This window comes from Ornithorhynchus anatinus, chromosome 9, assembly GCF_004115215.2.
Source record: "Ornithorhynchus anatinus isolate Pmale09 chromosome 9, mOrnAna1.pri.v4, whole genome shotgun sequence".
Classification (NCBI taxonomy): domain Eukaryota; kingdom Metazoa; phylum Chordata; class Mammalia; order Monotremata; family Ornithorhynchidae; genus Ornithorhynchus; species Ornithorhynchus anatinus.
In genome coordinates this window covers 61,676,811-61,703,908 of record NC_041736.1, presented here as the reverse complement: position 1 = coordinate 61,703,908, position 27,098 = coordinate 61,676,811, and the positions used below count along the sequence as shown (strand labels likewise).

Genomic DNA, 27,098 nt, shown 5'->3' with positions numbered 1-27,098 from the left:
CTCCTCTTTCATTCTCTCTCTCTCTCTCTCTCCCCTCCCTTTTGTAACCTCCTCTTACTTCTTTCCCCCATTCCTCTCTCTCCCCCTTCTCTTCCCCACTTCTCTCCCGCTCCCTGTTCTGCCTGTCTCTGTCACTCCCTGTTGTCTGTAAGTAAGCAGGCAACTTTTTTTTCGGCTTGAGTGCAAGGAGACCGGAGAAGAGGAACGTCTGGAGGGGTTTCCGTCTGTGCCAGCCAGAAGGGTTGTGTGGCGGCCGGCTGGCCGGGAAGGGTCTGTCTGCTTGGAATTCCAAGTGTGCGGAAACTCCGGCTGGACGGCGGGAAGTGGAGTCGGGAGCAGTCGCTGGTGGCTCGGGTCGATCATGGAAGACGGCCCGCCTGGTCTCGGCCTCACTTCCCTGTGTGACTCTGCTGCGCTGCTCAGCTTCTGCACCGGTAAAGTAACTCCCTCCTTGAGGGAACTGGGCACAGAACCAGCCTCCGTCAGAGGGAGGCTGGCGGCAGAGCGAAAGGGGACACCCCAGCCCTTTGTCTTGTTCTCCTCCTCCTCCTTTTTCTCCTCCTCCTCTTTCATTTCCTCCTCCTCTTTCTCCTCCTCTTTCATTTCCTCTTCCTCCGCCTTGTTCTTCTCCTACTTCTCTTCCTTCTTTTTCTCATTCTCCTCTTTCTCCTCATTCTCCAGTTTATCCTTTTTGTTCTCACTATCCTCCTCTTAATCTTCTCCTTGTACTCCTCTTCCACCTCCCTCTCATCTCCATCCTCCTTATCCTTCTCATAATAATAATGGTGGTATTTAAGTGCTTACTGTGTGCGTTGTACTAAGTTCTGCGGTAGATACAAGATAATCAGGTTGGGCACAACCCCGTCCCACACGGGGCTCACAGTCCAGGGGGAAGGGAGAACAGGGATTGAATTCCCAATTTACTGAGGCACAGAGAGGTTAAGTGACTTGCCCAAGGTCACACAACAGGGAAGTGGTAGAGCTGGGTTAGAATCCAGATCTCCTGACCCCTAGGTCTGTGCTTTTTCCAGTAGGCCACATTGCCCTGCCCAACCTCACCTGCAACCTCTTTGCCAGTCATTTGCAGACAAGGATGTCTCCTTGGGATTTAATTTAGGGACAAGGAGCCCAGGGCCATAGGATCCCATCGGTAGGCATTGGTCTGCTCCAAGCCTAGGAAGCCCCTCTGAGAGGGGACAAATGAAAGTGATCACTTGGGAACAGATCCTTCTACCACAGACAAGAGGTCAGCCTTTTTCAGGAAAACCAGATGATGTGTTGCCTGGGCACTCACTGAGTGCAGGGCACCGGACCAGCAAACAATAAGTTCTCTGCCCACAAAGAACTATCATTCCAACTCGGGAGACAGACGTGCAAGGGAGCAGAATATTCCACTGAGTTCATTAAAGAGAAGCGGCGTGGCTTAGTGGGTAAAAGCACAGGCCTGGGAGCCAGAGGACCTGGGTTCTAATCCCAGCTCTTCCACTTATCTGCTGTGTGTGACTTCAGGCAAGTGACTTCACTTTTCTGTGCCTCATTTTCCTCAACTGCAAACTGGGGATTCAATATCTGTTCTCCCTCCTACTTCCACTGCGAGTCCCATGTGGGACTTGTATCTACACCAGCGCTTAGAACAGTGCTTGGCACATAGTAAACACTTAACATATACCGTAAAGAAAAACAAATAAACGAATCAACCTCTACACATTAGTGTTAAGTATGGGTACAAATAAATTAGTATTGGCTAGAGAGGCCTGATGTGTTGATGTGACTTGGGATGCTGGGAATTGAATGGGGAATTTGGGTTGGAGGAGGCGGGCTTTCAGGTGGCTGTGAGTGTGGGGTAAGCTAAGGCTGTTGGGTTTGGGGAGGGAGTTCTCAGTGGAGGGAACAGCCTGAGCAAGGGGTGGAGGTGGGAGAGTCGAGAGAAAGGTTGTTGCTTAAAGTTTGGCTTAGGCTGGAGCAAAGACAGTGAGATGGGGAATAGCGGAAGAAGAGAGCAGATGGGTGAGCTGGGGCCAGGTAGTGGAAAGCCTTGAAGCCGACCGGGAGTTGTTTTTCCTTCATGCAGAGAGACCCAGGGAGCCGTCGGAGGGACTCGAGGAGCAGAGATGCATGAGTGATGCCTCGGGGAGACGATCCGGGCATCGGCAGCCTGGGTTTAGATTGGAAGGGGAGAGGCTAGAGGCAGGGAGCCTGGCGAGGAGGCCGACCCAGACGTCCAACTGCATAATGACCAGAACCTGGATCTGAGAAGGAGCGGTTTGGGTGGAGAGGGAGGGGTGGGTCTGGGAGATGTAGTGGAGGAGGGTGGGGCAGAGTTTGGCAGTGAAATGAATGTGAGTGTGAGAGTTGAAGACAAGCCAGGAGTCGAGGAAGACGCCGAGGTTTGAGGGCTTCTGGGACGGGTGTGGATGGTGTTGTCAGATAGGATAGGAAAAGGAGGAGGAAAGATGGAAGGGAAGATCTTTCTTTTAAAGAGGAGCATGGCTTTTGGTTCTAAACGAAACCGTCATAGCGGATCTTGCGACTCATCCCACAGTTGTGTCACGCAGGGTGTACCCAGACACTCGGAAGCCCCTAAAATGAGCAGTGTATGTCACAATTGCAAAATAAGTGAGAATAGGTGACTCAACTTCTGCTGAAAAGTTTTTTCGGTATAATACACATTTCAAATAGGTACTTTTGAAAGTAAAATATGTTGGCAGAAAATCCAAAAGGCTCATTAATCGGTGGAATGTATTGAATGCTAACTCTGTGCAGAGCACTTGGGAGAGTATAGTCGATGTAAAGGAGAAGCTGGGTTCCACTGGGGCTCGAATTCAGGACCTTCTGCGTGTTTAACAGACGTGGTAACCACGAGAGAGTGATATGGGATATACTGTGCAGAGTGGGGCCGTTGTATATAAAAATAATAGATTTTTCTAGGTCCTTCAAAATAAATTTAATTGTCTACATGTCTTTGACAGTATTTACCCATTTTATTTCCTTTAAGAATTTGTAATCATTATTTTTAGATGTCATTGGACGTGTGTGTGTGTGTGTTTTTGCATGTGCATATGCATGTGCAGGGACTGCACCAGATAGTCATTTTATTCTAGGTGCCGGACAGTGATGGATATCATTATTTTTAGAAATCAACTTTTTTTAATGTACTTTACCTGTTGCTGATGTATGATCAGTTTTAAGAACCTTGAAATGTGGAACTAAGACATTTCATTCCTGTAATGTACAATGGTGATTTTTTTATAAATTTGAGTTTTATTGGTAAGAGAGAGGAAAAAAGATGGGGGCCAGGGGAGGGCGTGGGGCCGGGACCACATTTCCTCTCTCCTGTGACTGGGAGAGGGCACACTTAGCTCAGTAAATTTGATGAGCCTCTGGAATGGCGATGGGGGTGAGGACAGTTGGATGTCTCTGTCCCCTTTCCTTGGCACGAATGTTCTCCCTTGTCCCGTCCCCCCACTGCGAATCCCGGGACCTGACCATCCGATTCACCATTCAACCTCACCGATTAACTAGACTGAAACTGGGGGCAAGAATTCTGTCCTCGCACCTCCCATTGTCTGGACCTAACGCACCAGACAATGCAGCGATTGCTTCTGGGCCTCCGGCTCTGCTGCTCTCCACGTGCAGGTCAGGACTGACTTGGCGCTGGAGATTCCAGGGACTCCTGAGAAGACATTTTAATTTCCCCCAACACACTGAGTTACTCAACTTGGTACATCCCGACAAGAGGGAGGGAATTGGTTGCCTTTGTAGAAATGAGGTCGGCCCCCCTAGACCCCAACGATTAATTCTAAGAGTAGCACCCCCACACACACCCTTCCGGGGAGGGCTGGAGGGAGTTTCGAGAGGGCCGGCCCTGGAGCAAATCAGTTGTACGTCATTCTCCACCCCCTACCCCCCCCCCCCCGCTACTCGCCCCACATTCCAGCTGAGAGCAAGCTGGGGCCAGACTCTCCCTTCTGAGCGACCAGCAGTGCCCTGCCAAGCGACAGCGGCAGCTGGCAACACTTGGATTGAAGAGCTGTGTGCCCAAAAATGAGCCAGTGCCGCCCCTTGGTTCTGGAGCCCCACTGGAGCAATTGAGCCATCTGGCCATCTGCCTGCCGAGCCATATAATGATCGAGCGGCCCAGCTAGGTGTTTGTGAAAGCCCCTGGGTTCGATGGAGCCGGAACCAAAAGCTCATAAGAAATAGGACTCCATCTCAGGTCGTTAAAGGGCAGGGAGGGAGCGGTTTGAGAGGAGCTTGAATAATCTTCCAGGCTGGGTAACTAAATTAGAGGCCTACATTGAGCCTGGATTCCCCAGCTGAGAGGAGACCAGGGCTGCATCTGGCCCATGAGATTAAACCAGACAAATAGCCACCCAGCCCCCTGCCGTATGTACTGGGCTCCGTGGCTCCAGGGAAGAAGCTGGAGGTTTTTTCTGTGTCTCTGTCTGGGTAGCAGTTCCCCTGGAAGGGGAAACCTCCCGCCGGGCGAGCTGGGGGAGAGCTGCCGGGGACTCCTGCCCCCGCCCTCGTTGGCCGGGGGCCCTGGCGTGTTTCTCCGGGCACAGCTGTGTGGCCGGCTCAGCGGCTGCTGCTTTCGAGGGATCGCCAAGAGCGTTGTCGTTCACCCTTCTCACTCCCAGATCGCCGTCTGGTTGATTTTCCTCAGGAACGATCTCCCACCCAGATCCTGGGGCGGGCAGGCAGGCGGGAAGTCTAGGGTGCCCACGGACTTGCAGGGGGCCCCAAGATAGCAGGGCTGAGAGTCGGGCCCGCCGGCTGGGTGGGGATCAACAGAGCCGGGGATGGGGAGCGAGGGGGAGGGGACAGTTACACGGCCTGGTCCCTGTGGCTCCTCACATCCCCACCGGTCAGCTGATTGGGGAAACTGGCCTGGGACAACCCGCCAGCGCCAGAGAGAGCAGATGGGCAGTCTCCTTGATGACCCCCAGGATGTGGCGATTTGGGAGAGTGGGAGACTTGCTCCCTGCAGCACGGGGCTCTGCTGCCCCTGGGCATGTAGCAATCAACGTCTGTCGTGGCCACCTGTGTCCGGCCTGTGGCTCTGCTCCACGAGCCCTCCCGGGGCATCGATACCTGGGTACGGGGCCCACACAGCTGTCTCAGACCTTCCTCTTAGTCACCCACAATGGGCTTTTAGTCTTTTCCAAGGCAGCGTGAATTTCCAGGTTGCTCAGACAGGAGAAGGCAGAAGGAAACAAGGTCTGAAGCGGGGTGTGTGGCAGAGGGATGACAAAAGGGGAGACTCCCGTGGGTCCAGAAGTCTCCTCTGCCTCCTCTCCTCCCCACAGGAGCTATGTCTGTGCTGTGCACACACACAGCGGTGCCATCTCCAAGTGCTCAGGACATGGTTGTTGTGTGTGTGTGTGCGCGCGCGCATGCGCTCAAACATGCACACCCTGCCTGTTCAATGGACCCCTATCCCCGTGGAGCCAAACAGATTTTAGCAATGGGCTGTGTGGAGTTTAACTTGGGTCCTTCTCTCATCAGGTCCCAAGCAGGCTGTACAGGGGCACTGACCCGAAAACAACCCCTCTTTGACCCCCTGCTCTCTTACATTGCCTTTCCTGATGTTGGTCTTGACAACGGTGATCTCTGAGTGGGGAGGGGATGGGATGGCGCCAGCAGACCTCGGCCTTGGGGGGCGTCCGTGCCACGGTTCTCTGACGGGACCCGTCTGCTTGGAGACAGGATCAATTGGGTTGGGCATATAGGGTTTTGGGGGGCTCTTGGGGCCGAGCCATCCATCTCACCAAACGTTCCGTCATCTCCCATCTCCGTAGATGACAGCATCTCGGCCGCGAGCACGTCCGACGTCCAGGACCGCCTCTCCGCCCTGGAGCTGCGTGTGCAGCAGCAGGAAGACGAGCTCACCGTGCTCAAGGCCGCGCTGGCCGACGTGCTGCGCCGTCTTGCCGTCTCTGAAGAGACCGTGGCTGCTGGCAGGAAGGCAGCCGCCGGCAAAGGTAAAATGGTGGGGGGAGCAGGAGGGGATGGGGGGTGAGGGTTGAGGTGCATGTGAGTGTGTGTGTGTAAAGTGCAGATTCCTTCCTCCCTGGCCCCAGCTCTCCCCCAGCCATCCCCAGCTGAGGGGGAAGAGAGCTGGCTGTTGGCAAAGAGCTTTCCTCAGTGTTCCGTGCCCAAAAGAAATGAGGATGAGCCAGTGGCTTCTTATTGTTGGGCGCAGCTGGCCCAGCTTATCCTTGGCCTGAGGGACAGCCCTAGGTATCACTCTGGAGCTTCCCGTCCTGTGGGAAATGGCAGAAAAAGCTTGCTGGGAGCAGGAATCCAGTGGAGCGGGGAGGCCGACCGAGAGACCCGGAGCGTGTCTGCTCCAAAGGAAACATTCCTAACTACGCAAGCCTGGGAGAGTTTCAGACCCAGAACTGCATCTTGGTTGGCTCCTCCTCCAGATGGAGCCCGTCAGGAGAGCGGAACTGGCAGGCACTTTTGGCAGCGAGACTGGTGGCAGTGTCCACTGCAGGGAAAGGCAGGAAGGTAGGCAGTTCCCCTGGAGGAGGCCCAGCCAGTTTGGGGGCGGATGGGCACTTGTGTATGAGGATGAGTGTACATAAGCGGGTGGGCAAGTGCATGGACAAGTGTGTGCGTGGCATTAGCGGGTGCCCCAGCGGCTTTGCGCATGGGTGAGGGCCTGGGTTGGTGAAAGGTCAGTCAGTCGATCATGTTTATTGAGTGCTTACCGTGTGCACTGTTCTAAGTGCTTGGGTGAGTACAATATAACAGACACATTCCCTGCCCGTCAGAGTAGAGTGAATCCGACTGTTCTGGAAATTGATTCCAGGCACGACCATGTCGCCACCCTCAGTTGAAATCTAAAACCAAGGGTTCCCCTGGGGTTCATCCCGCTCGTGTGGCCTCATCATAGCCCTCTCGCCGCTGTCGGTCACTGCTGTGAGCTAAGCCCACGAAAGAACCCAGGGCACAACAAAGCCAGTCTTTAAAAGTGAAGGTCGGGGAGTTTGGTTTCCATTCTTCAAGTTTCCTTTTTCTTCTGTCTCTGGTTGACTCCCTGCTCTTCCTCCTCTTGTTCTGGCAATCAGTTGATTGATCGATCATTGATTTTTCCTGAGCTTCTTCTGATTCAGAGCCCGGCAACCAGGGCCTGGGAGAGCATAATAAAAAGAGAGGCATTTGAGGAGTTTGTGGCCTGTGTTGGGTAGACCGACAGACCCTAATTGATATTGAAACGATCTGTAACATCAAGAGCATGAAAAAAGAACTCATTAGAGTATTTGAATTCAAACTAACTCTCTTCCCCTCTTCAAAGCCCTACTGAGAACTCTCGTCCTCCAAGAGGCCTTCCCAGCTGAGCTGCCTGTTTTCCTCTGCTCCCTCTGCTCACCCTCCGCCCTCCTCCCTTCCCCTTTCCCCCTTCATCTCCCCTCAGCTATGCCCCCTTTCCCTCTGCTCCTCCTCTCCCTTCCCCTCCCCTCAGCACTGTGCTAATTTATATATATTTTTATTACCCTATTTATTTTGTTAATGAGGTGTACATCCACTTCTATTTATCGTGATTATGTTGTCTTGTTTTTGTCCATCTGTCTCCCCCGATTAGACTGTGAGCCCGTCATTGGGCAGGAATTGTCTCTATCTGTTGCCAAATTGTACATTCCAAGCGCTTAGTGCAGTGCTCTGCAAATAGTAAGTGCTCAATAAATAGTATGTATTGAATGAATGAATGAATGGATGAATGAATGAAGTATATGTGGAATTGATCAGAGGGAGCTGTGGCCAATGTGCTCTCATGCTGGGATTTTCCAGTTTTTTTCAAGTTGGGCAGGCAGAAAGATCAATAGGTTTCACTGATAAATTCATGGACTTGGGGGGTCACTGGAAGAGAGTCAGGAGTGTGGGATGGTTGGTACCCAGCCCCCACTGCCCACAGGTCCCTACTGCACTTTCCCGTGCACACCCGGCTCCCATTGCACCACCCCAAGCTGCCCCACGCTGCAGCAGAAGCTGGTTTTGTCGGTCAAACAATCATATTTATTGATTGATTCATTCAATCGTATTTATTGAGCACTTACTGTGTACAAGGCACTGTACTAAGCACTTGGAAAGTACAATTTGGCAATATTGATATTGCTCAATATTGAGCAGTTATTGTGTACACAGCACTGTACTAAGCGCTTGGGAGAGTACAGAATAACAATAAACAAGCACATTCCCTGCCCACAACGAGCTTAAAGTGTAAAGGGGGAGGCAGCTGTTTAATATAAATAAATAAATTACAGATCTGTACATAAGTATTGTGGGTCTCTCCATTATCATTATTATTATGATGATATTTGTTAATCGCTTACTGCGTGTCAAGCATTGTTCTAAAGGCTAGGATAGATACAAGTTATCAGGTGGCACACAGTACCTGTCCTGTATGGGGCACTCAGTTTAGGAGGGAGTAGGATTTAATCCTCATTATACAGTCAAGGAACCTGAGACCTAAAGAAGTGAAGTGACTTGCCTAAGGTCACACAGCATGCAAGTAGCCTAAGGTCACACAGCATGCAAGTAGCAGAGCCAGAATTAGAACCCGGGTCCTCTGACTCCCTGGTCCGACTCTTTCCACTAGGCCAGCCTTCTTTTTCTTCTTCCGTTAGCCAACAGCAGTTATTTCCCATTTCCTCACTGGATGGTTGTGGGAAAAGACGGCTCCAGCAGGCGGTTTGTGGACGTCTTGTTGTCTCCCTGACTATCCCTTCTCCCAACCCACTTACCCCCCGCCCACGCTGTCTGATCGGGCCCGAAGAGGAGGGCTCAGAACTCAAGAGATCCCATGCTCTGAAAATGTCAAAGTGGAGATGGAATTCATTAACCGTGCAAGGCGTTCCTCCTGCTTTGATCTTTGGCAGTCAGCTCCGAGCCCGAGTGCCACATCCCAGCTCTCATTTTACATCTAGCCTGCTGCATCTGGCCATCCAGCCCAGGATGCTGGGTGCCGGCGGGTGCATGAGCCCCGGCAGTCGGGCGCTGCGGTGGAAAGATGTGACCTATCTGGTACGTCGGTCCCCGATACCCGTTCCGGTTGGCTGGGGCTCTATTCAGGCCTCTCCCCCTGCCCCCGACTCACCCGTTTGACCTCGGAACAGGCTGTTCCATGGTGGCCACGCCTGGGCGTTGGCCTCCCACAGCCGTGGTGAATTGCCCAGAGCAGGGGTCCTGCCCAGTCTCCTGTAAACTGTCAGAGTGCCGTGGTGCCCATATCCATGCGGTTTCAATAGTGGAGGATGGTGGTGTTATCGACTGAGATGGAAAAGTTACTAGGAGAGTGGTCTTGCTGGAGTTGGTCTGATGAGCAGTTTGGGAACAGGACTGTGCAGCTGAGTGCCTTGAGCTGGGCATCCGCATGGCCTCGTCTGTGGTTTCTGGGTGATTTCCAGAGAGCAGTTTGGCCCGGAGCCCGTCTCTCGAGCAGAGTTTGAGGTCAGCCAGTCTGTGCCCTGTGTTGCACCTCTGCTGCAGAGCATAGACTTTATATTCTGACCTGAGCCTATTCTTCTCCTGTTTGCCTCAGGTCAGCCAGGCCTCCGGGAAGCCGTTTCTGTGTCCTGCATTCCCAACGGCAGTGGCGGGAGCCGGAAAGGCCCACACGGTGGAAGCTCGGTCTCCGTGGTCAGAAAAGAAACCTTCTCTTCTGCTGCTAAAAGGTACCCATTTCGGGCGTGGGTGGGGGCAGAGCATCCACAGTCCCTGCTAGTTCGGGAGCTGGTTGGGACCAGCCTCCGCCCCCGTGGGCAGTGCGGTGGGAGTGACGGGGCTGCCGTGCAGCCGGCCCGGGGAAGACGAGAGCCGCCTCTCTGGGAAAAGCAGCCCCGAGGTGGGATCCGGAGGAAAGGCCCTGGCCCATCACAGCCTGGGCGGAGGAGATGGATTGAGTTCACATGGTGCCCATCTGGCTGAGGGAGAGACTGAATCATGGAAAGGGGAAGGTGAAAGAGCTTGGAGGAGCCAGAGCGAAGGGTTGCGGCTCACCTGGCCACAGCTCACCTCCAGCCAGTTTTTCCTCCCTAGATCACCCAGCAGAATCTGGAACAACCTGGGACCCGGCTCCCTCTCCCAAGGTTGAAACCGAGGGAAGGGAGACAAGCCCGGCGCTCGGCCGGTGGGAAGCGGTGCTGTAGAAACACGGACCGGCAGCTGGCTGCGGTCCAGTTGGGGATGATGGATTGACCTAGGGTGCCCTACCCTTGCCTACCCTATCCTTGAGCAGGATGGCTGCAGTACAGGAGAAAAATTCTCCACGAATCCAAAGCCGCTCTGGGGCAGCAGAGCAGCAGAGGCAGTGTGGCTCATGAAAGTTGAAGGTGTGTGAGGGCAAAAAGGCCACAGTGCCCACCAGAGAAGCAGCGTGGCTCAGTGGAAAAGAGCACGGGCTTTGGAGTCAGAGGTCATGGGTTCAAACCCCGGCTCTGCCACTTGTCAGCTGTGTGACTTTGGGCAAGTCACTTCACTTCTCGGTGCCTCAGTTCCCTCATCTGTAAAATGGGGATTAAGACTGTGAGCCCCACGTGGGACAACCTGATTCCCCTGTGTCTACCCCAGCGCTTAGAACAGTGCTCGGCACATAGTAAGCGCTTAACAAATACCAATATTATTATTATTATTATTATCACCGGCCTGGACCTCCACCCCTAAATGAGAAATGTAGCTGCCTTGGTGGCAGCCACCACCATTTGGAACAGGCGAAGACTCACTCCTAATCTTGGGACGGCTCATGCCACCTCCACAGTTGGGGGCAGAGGGAGGAAGGGTTCTGGCTTGGCTGCTCGGGGTCTGGCTTGAGCCCCAACTAGGGCTCCAGACTGTCTCCCACCCCACTAACCCTGGAGCCTGTCCGAAGCTCACTCGCTCCGGCACCTGCAGAGCACCAGCGGCGTGCCAGACGGTAGTCTGGAAGTCTCGGGGAGGCAGGGCGGGTTAAGAGCCAGAGAGGCAGCACTCAGTCTGTCAATCATATTTATTGAGTGCTTACTAATAATGATACTTAATGACTTACTACGGGCCAAGCACCGTACTACTAGAGAAGCAGCGTGGCTTTGTGGAAGGAACACGGGCTTGGGAGTCAGAGGACATGGATTCTAAATCCATCTCTGCCACTTGTCTGCTGTGTGACCTAGGGCAAGTCACTTAACTTCTCTGTGCCTCAGTTACCTCATCTATAAAATGGGGATTTAAAGTGTGAGCCCCACGTGGGACAACCTGATTGTCCTGTATCTAACCCAGCACTTAGAACAGTGCTTAGCACGTAGTAAGCACTTAAATACCATAATTATTATTATTTACTAAGTGCTGGGGTGGACACAGGCAAATCGAGTTGGAACACAGTCCCTGTCCCATGTGGGGCTCGCAGTCTTATTGTGTGCAGAGCACTGCACTAACTGCTTGGGAGAGGACAACAAAACAATATAATTGACATATTCTCTGCCCACACAAGCTTACAGTCTAGAGGGGGAGACAGACATTGATAGAAATATGTACATAAAATGGTGTGGGGCTGGAAAGGGGGATGAATAAAGGGAGCAAGTCAGGGTGACACAGAAAGGAGTGGGAGAAGAGGAAAGGAAGGCTTAGTCAGGGAAGGCTTCTTGGAGGAGATATGCCTTCAATAAGGCTTTGAAGGTGGGGAGATATGAGCACAGAGGGCATTCCAGGCCAGAGGCAGGATTGGGCAAGAGGTCAGTGGCATGATTGATGAGCTCGTGGTACAGCGAGAGGTTAGTATTAGAGGAGCGGGCAATGGCCAGGGACCAGGACCCAGGGAAGGAGGAAGCAGCCAGCTTTCCAGCAGACACATTTCTGTGATGAGGTGGTCTCGGTCGGGCTCGGATCATGCCCCATCTCTCCCTACCTTGCTGCCAATCTCATTCCTGCTTGTGCCGGCTAAATTCCCGCGGTAACTGTCATCGTTTCAACCCTTTTTGTTCCATTTTATAATTTTATTTTCCAGCGGTTCTGAAAAAAAGAAAGAAAAGCCTTCGGGACAGAGAGAAAAAACAGAGGATTGTCAGTCTAACGATCCAAGCCCCCAAAGGCCGGCGCCGCCTTCTCCCCAGCCCTCGTCACAGCCTCTCCCAGCGCACAGGCAAACGCCACACCCCAAGGGCCCGGCTCTCGCCAAAAGGTTTCCCTGCCCTGCCCCGCCTCCCACTCTCCCTTGCCTCTCCCCCCGTCCTCCCCTTTCCCCTCTCGTCCCAACCCAGAACTTCAACCTTCCCCTTCTGACCTGGAATGTGGTCAGAGGCCAGAGGCCTTGCCTCTGGCAGGCCGGCCCGGCCTTCCAACTGGTGTCCGCTCCAGTGGGCAGTGATTCCGGAGTGGGCCTAGCTGGGCTCAGGACCTGACTTCCAGGCTCTACTCTAGGGCCCCACAGCCAATCCTTCTGGCCCAAGCTGCCCAGCCCCCCAAAATTTGGTATTCTCACCACCTCAACCCTGAGAGACTTTCCCCCTCGCACCTCAGTGTGCCAGCATCTGGAAAAGGCTCTGCTGGGGCTTTCCTTGTTCTTTCCTTGCCACCGTTGGGGGGTCACCTGCTCCTTCTCATTCTGCTCTGCAGCCTCGCTTACGGACGCCTCCATTCAACTCAAGTCTGCTAACCCGGCAGGGGGGGAGGTGGCACCAGGAAGATGGGCAGTGGTCAACAGGGGGATTGGGAAATCTGGCCCCACATCTACCTGTTTCCCAGGGATCGTGGGACCAGAAACCCTAATCAAGTCCTCTGTCAGCCCAGGAGCTGGATATCTGAGTTCTTGCTAATTAATATGCATGAGGGTGTTTAGTGAGCACTGCCTAAGTGCCAAGCGCTGGGTTGAGCACTGAAGTAAATCCAGGAGAATCAGATCGGGCCAAGGCCCTTGCCCTCACGGAGTTGGCTAACAGTGTTTTGGCCCCATTTTACTGATGAGGATACCGAAGCCCAGAGAGGTGAAGTTCTACTTGCTCCAGGTCGCACAGAAAGGCCAGGAGCAGACCTGGAACTAAAACCCAGGTGATTAGGCTCCCAGACCCAGGCTCTTGCCACTAAGCTACGCCGCCTAAGGGAAAGACAATAGATCAGTCAATCAGTAGTCAAACTCAACCTTTTTGGAGGGGCAAAATATTTATTCAGTCAAAATACATGGTGAAAAATGCAGGACAGAATTTGCCCTCTTCTAAAATGGGCCAGCATTTCAGAAGGATAAGACCGAAGCCACTTTGTAAAGATTTTGGTTCTGAGGTTTGTTCCTTTGCCCAAACGGGTCTTGCCTCAAGGTACTGTTGGAATAATCCAAAGCTTGAGACGAGAATCTGTATTTCCTTGATGGATTGAAGTCTAAGCCTCCTTGCGGCAGGCAGACTTCCATTACTTCAAGGGCGAAGGCTGGGGCCCTCCAGCCTGACTCCTTCCAAGCATAACTGTATGTGTGTATATGTCAGTCTGGGATTTTGAACTCTCCCTTGCTGCCTCTGTCCAGGAAGCTCCTGGAGGGCTGAGGCCAGTGAGTTGTTGTTTCAGGAGGGCTGCCTGGGGGCCCTCGGTCCACGGGGCTTTGAGCCGGATCAATAGAGGGAGCGGGGCGGACATCCAGCCCCCCATAGGTGGTATCGCAACTCTGTCCAGGTCACTTGAAACCCCTCTTGGGGACTCGAGCTTGGTTGAGCCTCGTCCCTGCGGTCCCAGCCGTCTCTCTGAGCTCCACCGGCAATGACATCGCTGCTGGCCCCAGCGTCACTCCACAGCTTACTGCTGGGGGAGCTGGTTCACTCAGAGGAGAGATAAAGGAAGGGGGTGGCACCAGGAAGCCGGCGCCACCCCGTCAGATAGTTGGGAGAGAGGGAGAGGGTGGTCTTGCTGAAACTGGGAGACAGGCCCGTTCAGGAACAGTGTGGCTGTCCTGCTGGGCCTGGGGATGTCCTCTGTGCTGCCATCAGAACTGCCTCCCTGCTGCCGCTGGCTGGGGCCTCACAACACCCGCACAGCCGTGGTCTGTCCCGGGTTGCGCCCCGCTTGGCCGAAGGGCCCCGTCAGAGAGGCGGGGACACAGCTCGCTTGGGAGTCGCCTTGCTTCCCGGCTTCACTCGTTCCTCCAGAACTTTCTGACTAACCCTCATCTCTTGTTTCTGAGCTGGCCCGGTTCTGCGGAAATCTCCTCGCTGCCACCTCTGTGCTTGGCTCTCGGCCGGCGGTCACCTTCCCCTGGCAGCCACAGGCTGGTCCCTGAAGGTACTTTCTTTCTCGTTCAAGCATAAAGCGATCCTCGACGGCTGAAAAAACGTCCGGGCCATGGGATGGGCAGGATGACAGTCGGAACAAGCTACTGAGAGCAGCGTCCACATCCAGGCTGATCTCCAAGGTCATTAAAAACACCGACAAGTGAGTAACATTGCTCCGATTCCCTTCCTGTCAGGAGAGCTGCATGAAGTTGGCGGCCTCAGCGGGGTCCAAACCATCCTGCCCCGTGAGGCTCAGGAGAGCCCCTGGCTAGAGGGTCTGTGTCAACTCCCTCCCACTGAGGCGGATTGATGGAAACGGCCAGGAGCAGGAGGGGACACATCAGCCCTGTGAGGGGCAGGAGGCTAAAGGATGAGGGCTTGGGCTGAGAAGAGGGAGGTGCTTTCAACTTTGAAGGACAGGCTGGCACCCCGGGCGAGCTGACAGCCCCTCCAGGGCCTCGTCGTGCGACCTGCTGCTCTGGGTCCACCAAGAAGGCCTGGAAGCAGCTGCTTCCGGCCTCAGCCCCAACCCAGGCCCGCTAGCCCAGAGAGGCTGGGGAGTGCTTTTGTTCCTGTCCGCTCATCCGCCCCCAGCTGGAGCCTCGGGAGACGGGGTCATCCTGGCTGTTTCCCCACGTGAGTCCCCTTTATTCCTACCATAGCCGGGGCCACAGGATGAGCAATGTAAGAAAGGTATCATGGCCACCTGGCTTCCTTGGTCATTCTCTCTCCCTTACCTCCAGGCGAAGGGTGTCTGCTGTGACTCTTCCAGAAAGCCAGATAGCTTTGGTTTCCTTCTCCAGGGATTCCCTCGGACAGGCTGTGGGCAGTGACAGCGAGCGGGCGAGGTCCTTCCCGCTGTAAAGGTGGAGACGAGGTGTGGCCCAGCCACAGTCTCCGGGCCCGTCTGGGGCCTGGCCTGCCTGGTTGAGGGCCGGAGTTCAGCACTTCACACGGGTGGGGATGTGTTGTTTCTCTGCGGCAGTCCTCTCGTCTGGGCTTGCTTGGCTCCATCCCAGGCGGGCCCAGTGGCTGCGGCCAGTGCAAACCGGAGTCTTCCCCGTGTCTTGGGCGCTTTGGGTGGCTGCCCGCTGCTAGTCTGGCGATGGGTTTTGCATCCCCTCTCCAATCCAGTAGCAATGGGGCACTGGCCGGTCCAGAATGGCCTGGGTCCTTCCTCCCCCAGGCTAGTGACAGGGAGAGCTGTGCCCTCTCCAGTGCCCAGGAATCACTTCCACCCCAGGATCCTTAAAAGGTGTCCAGTGCCTCTGCAGGAGCCTGAACCCACTCTCCCTCTCTGCCGATTTCTGTTCCGTGGAACCCATTGATAGGTCCTCTGATTCCTTTGTGGTGGCATCCCGACCTGTGGAACAAGGGGCCCTTTGTCTGGCTGACTCCTCATATTTACAGTGCTTGGCACATAGTAAGCGCTTAACAAATACCATCATCATTATTTGCTCCATGGAGGCAGGTGAGGGTCCCCTTTGCATGCTCCCTCCTTCCTCCAGCCCCACTTGCCCTGAACTGGGGGTAACATGAAATATTGCATAACTATTTGAAAGTTAAAGAAAGAGTGGCTGCTAGAGTTCAGTGATGTCCCAGGCCCGGGATGTTACAGCTGGTCACATTGTCATGGACGGGACCAGCTTGTCATTGCATCCTTTGCCATAATATGGTTCTTTTGCCGTTTGTGGAGGTGAGTGGCTGTGGTGACCAGGTGGTGTTGACCGTAAACTGTGGCGTCATTGATCGGGTCTTCTTGACCATGAGCCACGAGGTTGTCGACCGGGGGCCTTAGTATCGTTGGTCGGGGGCCAGAGCTCCAGCAACCAGGTATTGCTAGTACAGAATGTGAGGATCTCTCAAGTAAAACTATCAATTTTGTTTTCTTTCTCCAGACATAAAGATGTCATCGTCAGCCAAGGTAAATGAAAATATCATTTTTATTGTATTTGTGAGAAATGCATTTGTTGGTTCCACAAAATGAACCATTTTCCTTCAGGACTCGGCATTCAAGACACAGAGCTGGACCAATTGCACTATTTTTGATTTGTTACTTAAAGACTAGAAAATGGGTTGATCTGTGGTCTTGGCTATCAAGCAGGGGAGACTGGGAATCATTTTAAGATGTTTTATTTCTGTCTCATAAGCAGCCAAAATGTCGACCCGTGAAAAAAACAGTCAAGGTAAGGACGGGGCCGGGGAGGGGCGGTAGCCTTTGCTGTTGGCTGTGGCTGAATCTGAGGCGTCGGGCTCTGGCTTGGCTTTTCCCATGCGTAGCCTGAGACCTTCTGATTTGGCAGTGCCAGGGTCACTGCGGTAAAATGCTCAGTCGGACCATTTTCGAAAACACATCCCCACCCGTTCCTGTGGGATGGGCCTGGAGAGCTTTTACTATAGATTTCGGTTTCTCCTTTTGGAAGAAAAATTCCCATCAAGGGGAAAGGGGCTGTGCTCCTTCCAGAAGTGGTCCTGGAAAAAGCCGAGCGAAAGTCCAAATTTCCTGCTTCGCCATCTTTGGGGTCCGGGGTGCCTGTTGCTTGCAGAGAAACTGTGCTATCACCACTCCTCGTGTGTTAGTGAGGGGCGTGGGCTATGGCCTCTCACCCTGGTCTGCCTGCCAGGATACTCAGGCCACTGCCTGGATGCCTCTGAGCGCTAAGTATTATTATTATTATTTTTTGTTATTATGGTATTTGTTAAGCGCTTACTATGTGCCAGACACTGTACTAAGTACAGTGTCCTGCACACAGTAAGCACTCTGTGATTACTCTGTGTGATTGATTGGTGGTGCTGAGGCTGTTGGACTTGAGCACTCTGGGCTTGCCCTCCCTCGGGATGACATTCTGCTTTGAGGCCTATGCTGCTGTGCATGCTTCCCAAGAGGCCCGGGCCCCAGCTGTCTGCCCTGCGACTGTCTGCCCCACTCCCCCCACAAGGCCCGTGCTTCCGTCCCTGCTCAACCAGCTCCTGTGCTTGCTCTGCTGGGACCTCTCCTCCGGGGATGCTTTTCTCACAGAGGTTTCCAGGACCTGAGGCCTGTGGGTCTGAGTGCCCATTCCCCTCGCACAGCGCCCCTGCCAACCCCGGTCCTCTCCCAGGGTACTGAGCTGGGGTCCAAGGACTACCCTGGCAGAGGGGGCTAGATCACTGGGATCCTGCTGGGACTTTTCAGCAGCTCACTAGTAGCAGGGACTAGCTCTTACTCTACTGCTTTCTCTGGGCTTTCAGCCTTCATTCCTCTTTCCTCCTTGGTTTTGAGCCCTTTTCAACCATCTCTCCTCGCCCCTGCGTTGGAGAGATGGGGAAGCAGTGACAAGCGGTGACCCAGCTGGCTTACTGGCCACGGTTTCGGACTTTCAGGGAAAAATCAAAAAATGGTTAGTTGTATTACTGTGAATAGTGAGTCCCAGATTTTTTATGTGGGTTTTTTTTTATAGTATTTGTTAAGTGATTTCTATGTGCCAGGCATTGTACTAAGCGCTGGAGTGGATACATCATAATCAGGTTGGACACGGTCCATGTCCCCCATGGAGCTCATGACCTTCATTCCCATTTTACAGATGAAGTAACCGAGGCATAGAGTAGTGAAGTGACTTACCTGAGGTCACACAGCAGACAAGTGACAGAGCCAGGATTAGAACCCAGGTCCTTCTGACTCCCAGGCTTGTGCTCTATCCAGTAGGCCACACTGCTTCTATGTTGTTATATAATATTGAAATTTCCTCCCACCCGTTGGCCCGAATCTCAGCTAACTGCCCCCTACCCGCCCCCGCCAATTTCCTGTGCCCCACAGGCCTTGCCCTGACAACCTCAGGGAAACCACCGTTACCTCCTTTCCTTCCCCTTTCCTTCCCCTTTCCTTCCCCTCTCCTTCCCCTCTCCTTCCCCATCCCTCCAGCCATTCCCAGCTCCCATGGCCTAATTCCGGGTGATGGTCCGGACCTCCAGTGGAGACCACTGTGCGCCTTGTGAAGTGGCTCTTCCTCGGCACCCACTGGCCAGCGGGAGGTGACTGTGGTGTTTTGTCCTGGCAGAGGGCGAGTACATCAAGATGTTCATGCGAGGACGACCCATCACCATGTTCATTCCTTCTGACGTGGACAGCTACGATGACATCAGAACCGAGCTGCCTTCTGAGAGGCTAAAACTGGAGTGGGCGTACCCTTCCAAAGTGACCCCCATCCCCTCACCGGCCCTCCTGCTCAGAGATGGATCGACTTTCTGGCGGGCTTGGCCCTATTTGATTTTTGTGGGGCCCTGAGGGCGAGTTGCACCTTTGATGATGATGATGGTACTGACTGAGTGCTTACCATGGTGCTAAGCACTGGAGTGGTACAGGATAATAAGATCAGGCACAGTCCCTGTGCCACATGAGCTCACAGACCTACACGAGGTGATCTGGCCCCTTCTCTGCAGCAATGGCTGTGTGCCCCAGCCCCTCCCACTCACCAGCTGTCTGCTGCCACAAGCTCCTGGCCAGAGAGGGCAGGTGGTGCCCAGGATAAGTGGGGTTGGGTGCAGCTCACTAGCAGGGAAGTGGTGGGGGGCACAGGGGCAGCTCCCTGCCTGGGCAAGGGCTGGATTGACCCCGTTAGCCCTGGGACTGGCTGGGAGGCCACTGTGGCTCCCCCTGCAACCCACTGGGCAAGCTTAGGGGCTGTTGCTGCTGGCAGAAGGCCAGTATGGACCTTCCATCTTGCTCCACACACTGGGCCCTTTCCAGTTTCCAAGGGTTGGGGCTGGCCTTGGCTTGCCCTTCTCGACTGAAGTGCTGTGGCGGGGAAGCTGAGGGGCATCACCGTCCCCGTGCCCATCTAGTGGGAACCCAGATTCCTGTGCATGTTGTGTGGGCCCCCGTTCAGTCCCAGGATGCAGCCCCTACTTCACCTGCAGGAATCTTGCCCCACTCCCACTACTCTTTTCCGGGAGGAGCGCGAGCCTCTGGGTTTATCTGACCTGCCTCCTTGTCCTCGTTCCACACCCACATCCAGGGAGCCGTGATTCCTACCAGGGAGGCCGAGGTCCTGGCCGGTCACCTGGTGCCGGGCAGCCGTGGGCGGTGCTGTGCCCCAGGTTCTGAGCGAGCCTCCCAAGCCCAAAGGCTACAACCCCAGATTCCAGGGTCCTCTAAATAAGTTGTCCTCGGGCGCCGGTAATCCACACCCAGAAAATGATTGTCGTTGAGAGCCTTGACCGATTCCCCAAGATATGGCTACCGGGGAAGGGATTGTCGAGCCAATGTTTTCCTCCTACCGACGGGAGAAATCGTTTACTTTATCGCTTCGGTTGTCGTGCTGTTCGATTATGAGGAGAGAACTCAGCGGCACTACCTGGGTCACACAGACTGCGTCAAGTGGTGGGTGCACGGGGCAGAGGCGGGTGCTGAGCGGCTGGGACGTGAAGTAGGCAGGCTGGGCAGCGGTGGCGGGGACGTGAGATGGGCAGGGTGGGTGGTGGGGGCTAGGATGTGAGATGGGCAAACTGAGCAGAGGTAGCTGGAGTATATTTTTGTGTACCGGCCGTCAGCAATGCCCCAGGCATCAGTCTCATGCCTGACCCAGGGCTCTGATGAGCACCAGGACTCTGGGAAGGCCTGTGTTCTGGTTTCACTAGTGCAGCAACTCTTTGGAGAGGTTTTGGTAAGGGGGCACCCGGTGCAGAGATTTTTGGAGAGGGGACACCTGATGTAGAGATTTTTGGAGAAGAGGGTGCCCAGCACAGAGGCTGGAGAGAACCAGACACCCATCAGTCTCGTTGTGACTGGCGGGGACGATGCTGGTGATCTTGTCAGCAAGCGTTGACCATTTCAGCGGCTCTAAGGGTTACTCCTCTGCTTTCCCGGGACTATAGATTCTGATCCATGTCCCTGCCCTGTGGCAAGTGGTCCTTCCACTTGCCCTCAGCCATCACAGGCCCATAGACCTGTTTTTTGGAGGGGTGCAAAAAGTAGACCAAGAGTCCTAGCAGCGGGTGCCTTACTCCCCTTGGAGGGTGCCGAGGTGGAGGGCTGTGGGAAGAGCTTGGGCTGCCTAAGGCAGAATCACTTCTCTGATTGTGGCAGGGCAGGGGCTTGACCCATGTACACTTCAGGGTGGGGGAGATTTCTCCCAGTGAAACCCCATGGCTGCAAAAATCTTCTGAGGGAAAAGCAGGTGTCTGTGCTGTCTCTGCCCTGAAGAGTCACATTGTTCCTGGCAATTCCTTGTAGCCTGGCCATCCACCCTGACAAGATCCGGATTGCCACCGGCCAGATAGCTGGAGTGGATAAGGATGGAAGGGTAAGTGTGGAACTCCCATCGGCACCGACCCCGACTCTGGGCCCTGGAACCGGGTGGCTTTTCTCGTGTCGTCGAGGGAAACTTGGGGGCGGGAGATCTGTAGGCCGGGGGTGGGGGACGCGCAGGCCCGATGGACGCTGCCAGAGGCTCAAACTCCATTAACCGGGTGCGACCCTCTGCCTCCACAGCCCTTGCAGCCGCACGTCCGAGTGTGGGACTCGGTGAGCCTGGCGACGCTGCAGGTTCTCGGCCTGGGGACCTTCGAGCGCGGTGTGGGCTGCTTGGACTTTTCCAAAGCCGTAAGTAGGATACTGTTCCCAAGCCACAAACTGGCATCTAGTGTGGGTCCAACGGGTCTGCACAGCAGCTCCCACCCAGACTTGTGGGAATTCCTTCCCCAGTCTCCACACCCACAGGCAGGTGCACCTCCACCGTCCCGCCGGCACCCTTCAGTTGGGTCCCGTTGTCCCTGGAGAGCACGTTCCCAGTGGCCCACCTAATGTGCTCCAGCTGCCCCGCCCAGTGTCCCCAAAGGCTCATCCGAGACCCCTGAAGGCGCCGGCACGAGGCCCCTGTCCTGGGATCTGCCCCATGGCACCTCTCATGGAATAGCTCATGACACTGATCCATTGCTCCGCAGTACTGCTCCGTGACATTGCTCCGTGGTGCCTTTTGGGGCACCAGGGCCCTTTAAGGGGACGTTGAGTGAACACAGACAGCAGCAGTTTGGGGGCAGCCATGGCAGGCAGTGGGACCAGGTGGACACTAGAAATGGGGAGAAGTCTGGTGATATGGCAATAGTGGGCAATTGACAATGGCTCAGAATCGCAGGAGTGGCCCCTGCCTTCATTTCCTCTCTGTCTTTCCAGTCAATAAATGGTAATAATATTAATTATTATTATGGTACTTGTTAAGCGCTTACTATGTGCACTGTTCTAAGCGCTGGGGGAGATACATATTAATCAGGTTGGACACAGTCCCTGTTATTCATTCAATCTTACTGAGTGCTTACCTTGTGCACAGCACTATAGTATGAGCTTGGGAGAGTGTAATACAATAGTAAATGGATACATTCCTTGCCCAAATTGAGCTTACAGTCTAGAGGACTGTAAGTCCCAAGTAGACTGTGAGTCGCACATGGGATTTACAGTCTTAACCCCCATTTTACAGATGAGGTAACTGAGGCCCAGGCAAGTTAAGCGATCTGGCCAAAGTCACACAGGAGACATATGGTGGAGCTGGGATTAGAACCCAGGTCCTTCTGACTGATAGGCCCATGCTCTATCCACTAAGCCATGCTGTTTCTCTGGCTCACTATGCAAAGCATCGTACTAAGCACTTGGAAGAAGACAGTACAGTAGAGTTGGTAGATATGGTTCCTGTCCACAACAAGCTTACATTCTGGAAAGGGAGACAGGCATGAATGTAAATAAAAAAATTGTGGCTATGTACATGAGTGCTTTGGGGCTGAGGATGGGGTGAACATCAAGTGCTTAAAGGGCAAAAGACTAATTTGTCTCCAAATCCATCCAGTTGAGCATTCTCTTCCGTCCCTACCCACCTCATGATAACCCTTAGACAGCGAGGGGCCAGGAGGAGGTGGGAGACTGGCTCTGAATGGCCAGCCTGGAGCCGCACAGGGCAGGGACAGTGCTGGTGGGTCAGATTTTTGGACTCTGGGCCAAGTCAGAGGGTCACTGAGAAGCCCCAAGGGCCTTAGGGCGGGGGTGGGGGCAGTGGGGATGTGTGGGCCACGTCTCTGGAGGGCTCTGGGCCGGGTGGCCACACACCAATGTGGATGGAGGGAGCTGGACCAGCCGACCTGGGGGTCCAGCAGCCCAGGAAGCGGGTGTTTGCACACTCTCGGGTTGTATGTCGCAAAGTAACGTGGGTGCCTGGCTCGTGCTGCAGGACTCAGGGACCCATCTGTGTGTGGTTGATGACTCCAATGAGCACATGCTCACCGTGTGGGACTGGCAGCGCAAGTCCAAGAGCGCAGAAATAAAGGTGAGTGCCCCCCGCCCACATTCTCCAGTGGAAATGATTACTGCCCCCACGCTCTGCATAATGGGGCATCACAGTGGGGTCTCCACCCATGACACAGTGAGGTGATAGCACCAGGCCTGGTCTCAGTCCACCCCGGGGAGCCAGGCTCTGACAGAGGAAAAGCACAAAGTGAAACCTCACACCAGTGGAGGGCGAGACCGTGAAACCTGGAGGAAAGATCCTTTCGGGACTCTTGTGTGTGTGCGCGCATGCACTGGGGGACAGGGAGGGAGGCCTGCAGCTTTCTACCTTCCAGCCATGTTCCCCATATGGGCATTTATGCCCAGGGACTGCTCAGCCAAGCTGGATACTCCGAGTTCAGCTCCAACCCCAGCTAGTGCTGGGTGACATTTGAATCTGCCAGAACCACTCCCTCTGGACCACAGAGATTCCAAAACAACAGGCTCACCCAAGGACCATGAGTCCTTCTGTGTTGAGCAAGGAAGCCCTGGGCCTGGCTGATCCTGGAGCCACGACACTGGTGGGTGGAAGGGGAGGAGGAAGCCCATCCTTGAGCCTGGACCATCGGTCTCCCCCATCCCCCATGGTGTAACTCCCCCAGCCAGCGCTTTCCAGCTCAGTCCCACAGTACGGTCCCCCGCCGCCCCTGGTTCAGCTCTCTGAATGGGCTCGCTGCGTCTCCATCCACACAGACGACCAACGAGGTGGTCCTGGCAGTGGAGTTCCATCCGACTGATGCCAATTCCATCATCACCTGTGGCAAGTCTCACATCTTCTTTTGGACCTGGAGCGGCAGTGCCCTGGCCAGGAAACAAGGCATCTTTGGGGTAAGAATGTCCGGCCTCGACGCTTCCATAGGAGAGCATGTCACCCGCCCAGTCACCGCCACTGTCCCCAGCTGCCAGAGCCCATCACCCCAAAGTCATCCTCGGGGTTCCTCGGGCCATCGGGGTTGTACTTGTTCCAGCCTTCTGTGTCGAACTTTCTCTCTCTCCTCGCTCCATCGCAGAAATACGAGAAGCCCAAGTTTGTGCAGTGCCTGGCCTTTCTGGCCAACGGCGATGTCCTCACTGGAGACTCAGGGGGAATTCTTCTCGTCTGGAGCAAAACTACTGTAGAAGCGGCCCCGGGGAAAGGACCCAAAGGTAAGATGTGTCCTGGACATCCGCTCGGGTTGATTCGCGGGCAGCACGGGGAAGGGTGAGTGGCACCACTCAGTGGCACCTGGCACCAAAAGGCTGCCCGCTCAATTTCCACCTGGAAGGAGCTCAGCGAGGCATCCACCTGGGGCTGGGCTGGGAGGCTCCTCGGGGTGGAGGAGGATTGACAGCATAGTGATGCTTGTCATCTGTGTGACCTCGGGCAAGTTATTTCACTTCTCTGTGCCTCAGTTACCTCATCTGTAAAATGGGGGATTAAGATCGGGAGCCCAGTGTGGGACAGGGACTTTGTCCAACACAATTTACTCATATCCACCCCAGCGCTTTGTACAATTCCATGGTACATAATAAGTGCTTAACAAATACTACAATTATTATTATTATGAGGGGTGATGAAGGGAAAGTGTGGTTGCGGGCAGCTGGAATCTGCAGAAGCTCTGACTTGGTGGAGCTGAAAAAGGAGCAAAGTGAGGGTGACATAGAAGGGTACACTCACAGGGGAGATATTCTCCCCTCTGTAACCCAGACAGGGCCGGCACAGGAGGTCAGGGCCTTGCCACGACCCCGCCCCGACCCCCCCCCACCAGGGCATGGCCTCACCAGCCAAGAGACCAGCGCTAGGACGGAAGAGGGGGCAGCGGCATAGCTTTCTGTCATTAAGATGCCAGACCACACCCCCACACACCCCCACCCCCTACTCACTGCCTCACTGGCTTGACTGGGGAAGGCCTTGCCCTTGGCAAGTGCTGGCAACTTTGCCCACCCCATTCCGGAGGGTGGGAGCTTCACTGCTTACCGGGGTCAGCTTGAAATCTAGCTTTATCGGCTCTCAGTCTCCACTCCGGTCTTACTTGGCACTCAGAGTCCAGAGAGAGAAACGCGCTCCCAGCATTCGGCCCTCTTCTCCTCCTTCAGGTGTCTATCAGATAAGCCGGCAAATCAAAGCCCACGATGGCAGCGTGTTCACCCTCTGCCAAGTGAAGGATGGAGCGCTCCTCACCGGAGGCGGGAAAGACAGAAAAATCATTCTCTGGGATCACAGCCTGAACCCCGAAAGGGAGATCGAGGTAAGCTGGAAGCGGGGAACAGTTGTGGTAGGAGGGCTTAATCGGTCTATCGGATTTATTGAGTGCTTACTGTGTGCAGAGCACTGTACTAAGCGCTTGGGAGAGCACTAGATAACAGAGTTGGTAGACATGCTATCTGCCCACAATTAGCTTACAGTCTAGAGCAGGACGAGGCCAGGGTGCAGCTGTGCAGGAGGAGGGCAGGGACACACTTCCGCCTATCCGCCCCTTCACCCCCTGCCCCTGCTTCCTCCCCCTTCCCCAGCTGCCCCCACCTCCCCGCTCCACCCCCTGACTGCTGCTGCTTCCTCCCCTTCCCCCGGCAGCCAGGCTGCTTCCTCCCCCATCCCCCTCCTACCTCTGCTTCCTGCCTCCCCTTCCGGTAGCGTCTGTGGAGGAAGCCATCGCCACAGCCGCAGCCGGATCTGGGGCCCTCTGCTCGAAGGGGAGGGTGTGGGACCGGCTGCTAAAGGGACGCCCCGTGGGCCCTGGATCTGTCTGCGCCCTGGGGGACGCCCGGAAGGCGGTTCCTCTCACCCAGTCACATTTCCTGTAGTAGTAAAGGGAGACTTGTTTCCTCGTTTGTTTGTTTTTTATGGTCTTTATTAAGCGTTTGCTATGTGCCAGATACAGTCCTAAGTGCTGGGGTAGATACGGGGTTGTCTGTCAGGTTGGACATAATCCCTGTCCTTCATGGGGCTCACCATCTCAATCCCCATTTTACAGAGGAGGGACCTGAGGCACAGAGAAGAGAAGTGACTTGCACAAGGTCACATAGCTGACAACTGGCAGAGCTGGGATTAGAACCCAGGTCCTTCCTACTCCCAGGTTCATGCTCTGTCCACTAGGCCACACTGCTTCTTGGGGGCTGAGTCCCAGAGCATAGAGCTAGTCTCCCAAAGACAGCTTTTGGCTGAGCAGGCTGGTTTCCCCTATGTTAGTCCACGTGGTAAATCCTGACCATTGCCCGAGAGGCAGGACCAAATCAGGACCATTAGACTGCACTATCCTCCTTCATCCAGATTCCATGTGTTATGCCCCCAGGTCCCCAGTACCCCTGTACCCCTGCCCCCTGCTCTGTGCTTGACCTGCTAGCTGGGCACTCCGGTGGGGAGCAGCAGCAGTTCCAGGGTGCCCGTGTCCCCCCACTTCCTCAGCCTGCCAGCTCTGACCCCTCCCCTCTGGGCCTGCGTTCATCCAGCTTGCAGTTTTCTCACCCCGTCGTTCTGTCCTCGTCTGGGAGCCGCCCCGTTTCCCCCTCCTCTGGCAGTCCGGCCGGCCCACGGGCCCCAGACTGGACCCGGTCCTGCTGGCAGAGAGTGGACAGTGAACGCGGGGACTGGGGTGGAGCGTGTGTTCGGGGCTGTTTGGCTATGCCCAGCAAGCTCAGGCCACTGACCGAAGGGCCCGCAGAACCGCCTTGGAGGGCCTGGCCAGCAGCTGTAGCTTCAGAGGATGGAAAGAGGAGTGGACCGACCCCTTAGGAATCTGGAATCAGAGCTCCCGCTAGCGACCTGGTAATGGGGCGGCTCAAAGGAAAGCGTTATTCCAGGTACCGGATCAGTACGGGACCATCCGAGCAGTGGCAGAAGGGAAAGCGGAGCAGTTTTTGGTGGGCACGTCACGGAACTTTATTCTGCGCGGGACCTTTAATGATGGATTCCAGATAGAGGTGCAGGTGAGCACTACGGGGCCGGAGGGAGGTGCCTGTGTATGAGCGGGCATGGAGGGAGACAGACGTGTGGGTCCCCTGGTCTCGACCCCCCCCGTCTCTCTCCCACCACGGCGGACAGGGCCACACGGATGAACTGTGGGGTCTGGCCACGCACCCCTTCAAGGACCTGCTGCTGACCTGCGCCCAGGACCGGCAGGTGTGCCTGTGGAACTCGGCGGAGCACACGCTCGAGTGGACCAGGCTGGTGGACGTGAGTGAGCCCACAGGCACGGCGGGTGGGGACAGCTTGGGGGCCGGGGGCCCGAGCAGGAGCTGCGGGAACAGGCACAGGTTGTCCCTCGGAGCCTGGGGAATCCCACCAGTTTGTCGTTGTGTGTCCTCCAGGAGCCAGGGCACTGTGCGGACTTCCATCCCAGCGGTGCGGTGGTGGCCATAGGGACCCATTCGGGAAGGTAGGTTGGGACGTGAAGGGGAGAGTGCGGTGGTGGGATTAGAATGTGAAGCCCCCAGGGACCGGTCCCCTGAGCACACACCCCCTGGCTCAGGCTAGCTGGAGAGCAGCCATCTCCACCCAAATCATCAGCTGCTCCGCGTAGTCGAAGGGTCTTCTGGCACAGCTGGTCTCCGCAGGAATGCCCATCCTCTGCATCTCAGCCAGTGGGGAGGGGTGGCTCCCCAAA

General features: G+C 55.2%; 1 protein-coding gene across 7 annotated transcripts in view; it reads left to right on the top strand.

Moving 5' to 3' along the window:
- Positions 1-27,098, top strand: part of EML4 (EMAP like 4) — a 66,076-nt gene that overhangs the window by 26,925 nt on the left and 12,053 nt on the right. The window contains exons 1-18 of one of the 7 annotated variants that reach the window (XM_029072081.2): positions 88-434; positions 5,802-5,984; positions 9,551-9,683; positions 11,984-12,157; positions 14,260-14,388; positions 16,127-16,152; positions 16,382-16,414; positions 18,266-18,389; positions 19,438-19,587; positions 20,440-20,509; positions 20,698-20,808; positions 22,421-22,516; positions 23,209-23,343; positions 23,526-23,661; positions 24,592-24,743; positions 26,296-26,421; positions 26,537-26,668; positions 26,803-26,870. In XM_029072081.2, coding sequence (XP_028927914.1) covers positions 362-434; positions 5,802-5,984; positions 9,551-9,683; positions 11,984-12,157; positions 14,260-14,388; positions 16,127-16,152; positions 16,382-16,414; positions 18,266-18,389; positions 19,438-19,587; positions 20,440-20,509; positions 20,698-20,808; positions 22,421-22,516; positions 23,209-23,343; positions 23,526-23,661; positions 24,592-24,743; positions 26,296-26,421; positions 26,537-26,668; positions 26,803-26,870 — 2,051 coding nt within the window. In that variant the 5' untranslated portion in view covers positions 88-361. Of the gene's footprint in view, positions 1-87; positions 435-5,801; positions 5,985-9,550; positions 9,684-11,983; positions 12,158-14,259; positions 14,389-16,126; positions 16,153-16,378; positions 16,415-18,265; positions 18,390-19,437; positions 19,588-20,439; positions 20,510-20,697; positions 20,809-22,420; positions 22,517-23,208; positions 23,344-23,525; positions 23,662-24,591; positions 24,744-26,295; positions 26,422-26,536; positions 26,669-26,802; positions 26,871-27,098 lie in introns of those variants that run through there. The other 6 variants (XM_029072080.2, XM_029072083.2, XM_029072082.2 and 3 more) reach the window with 6 other exon arrangements.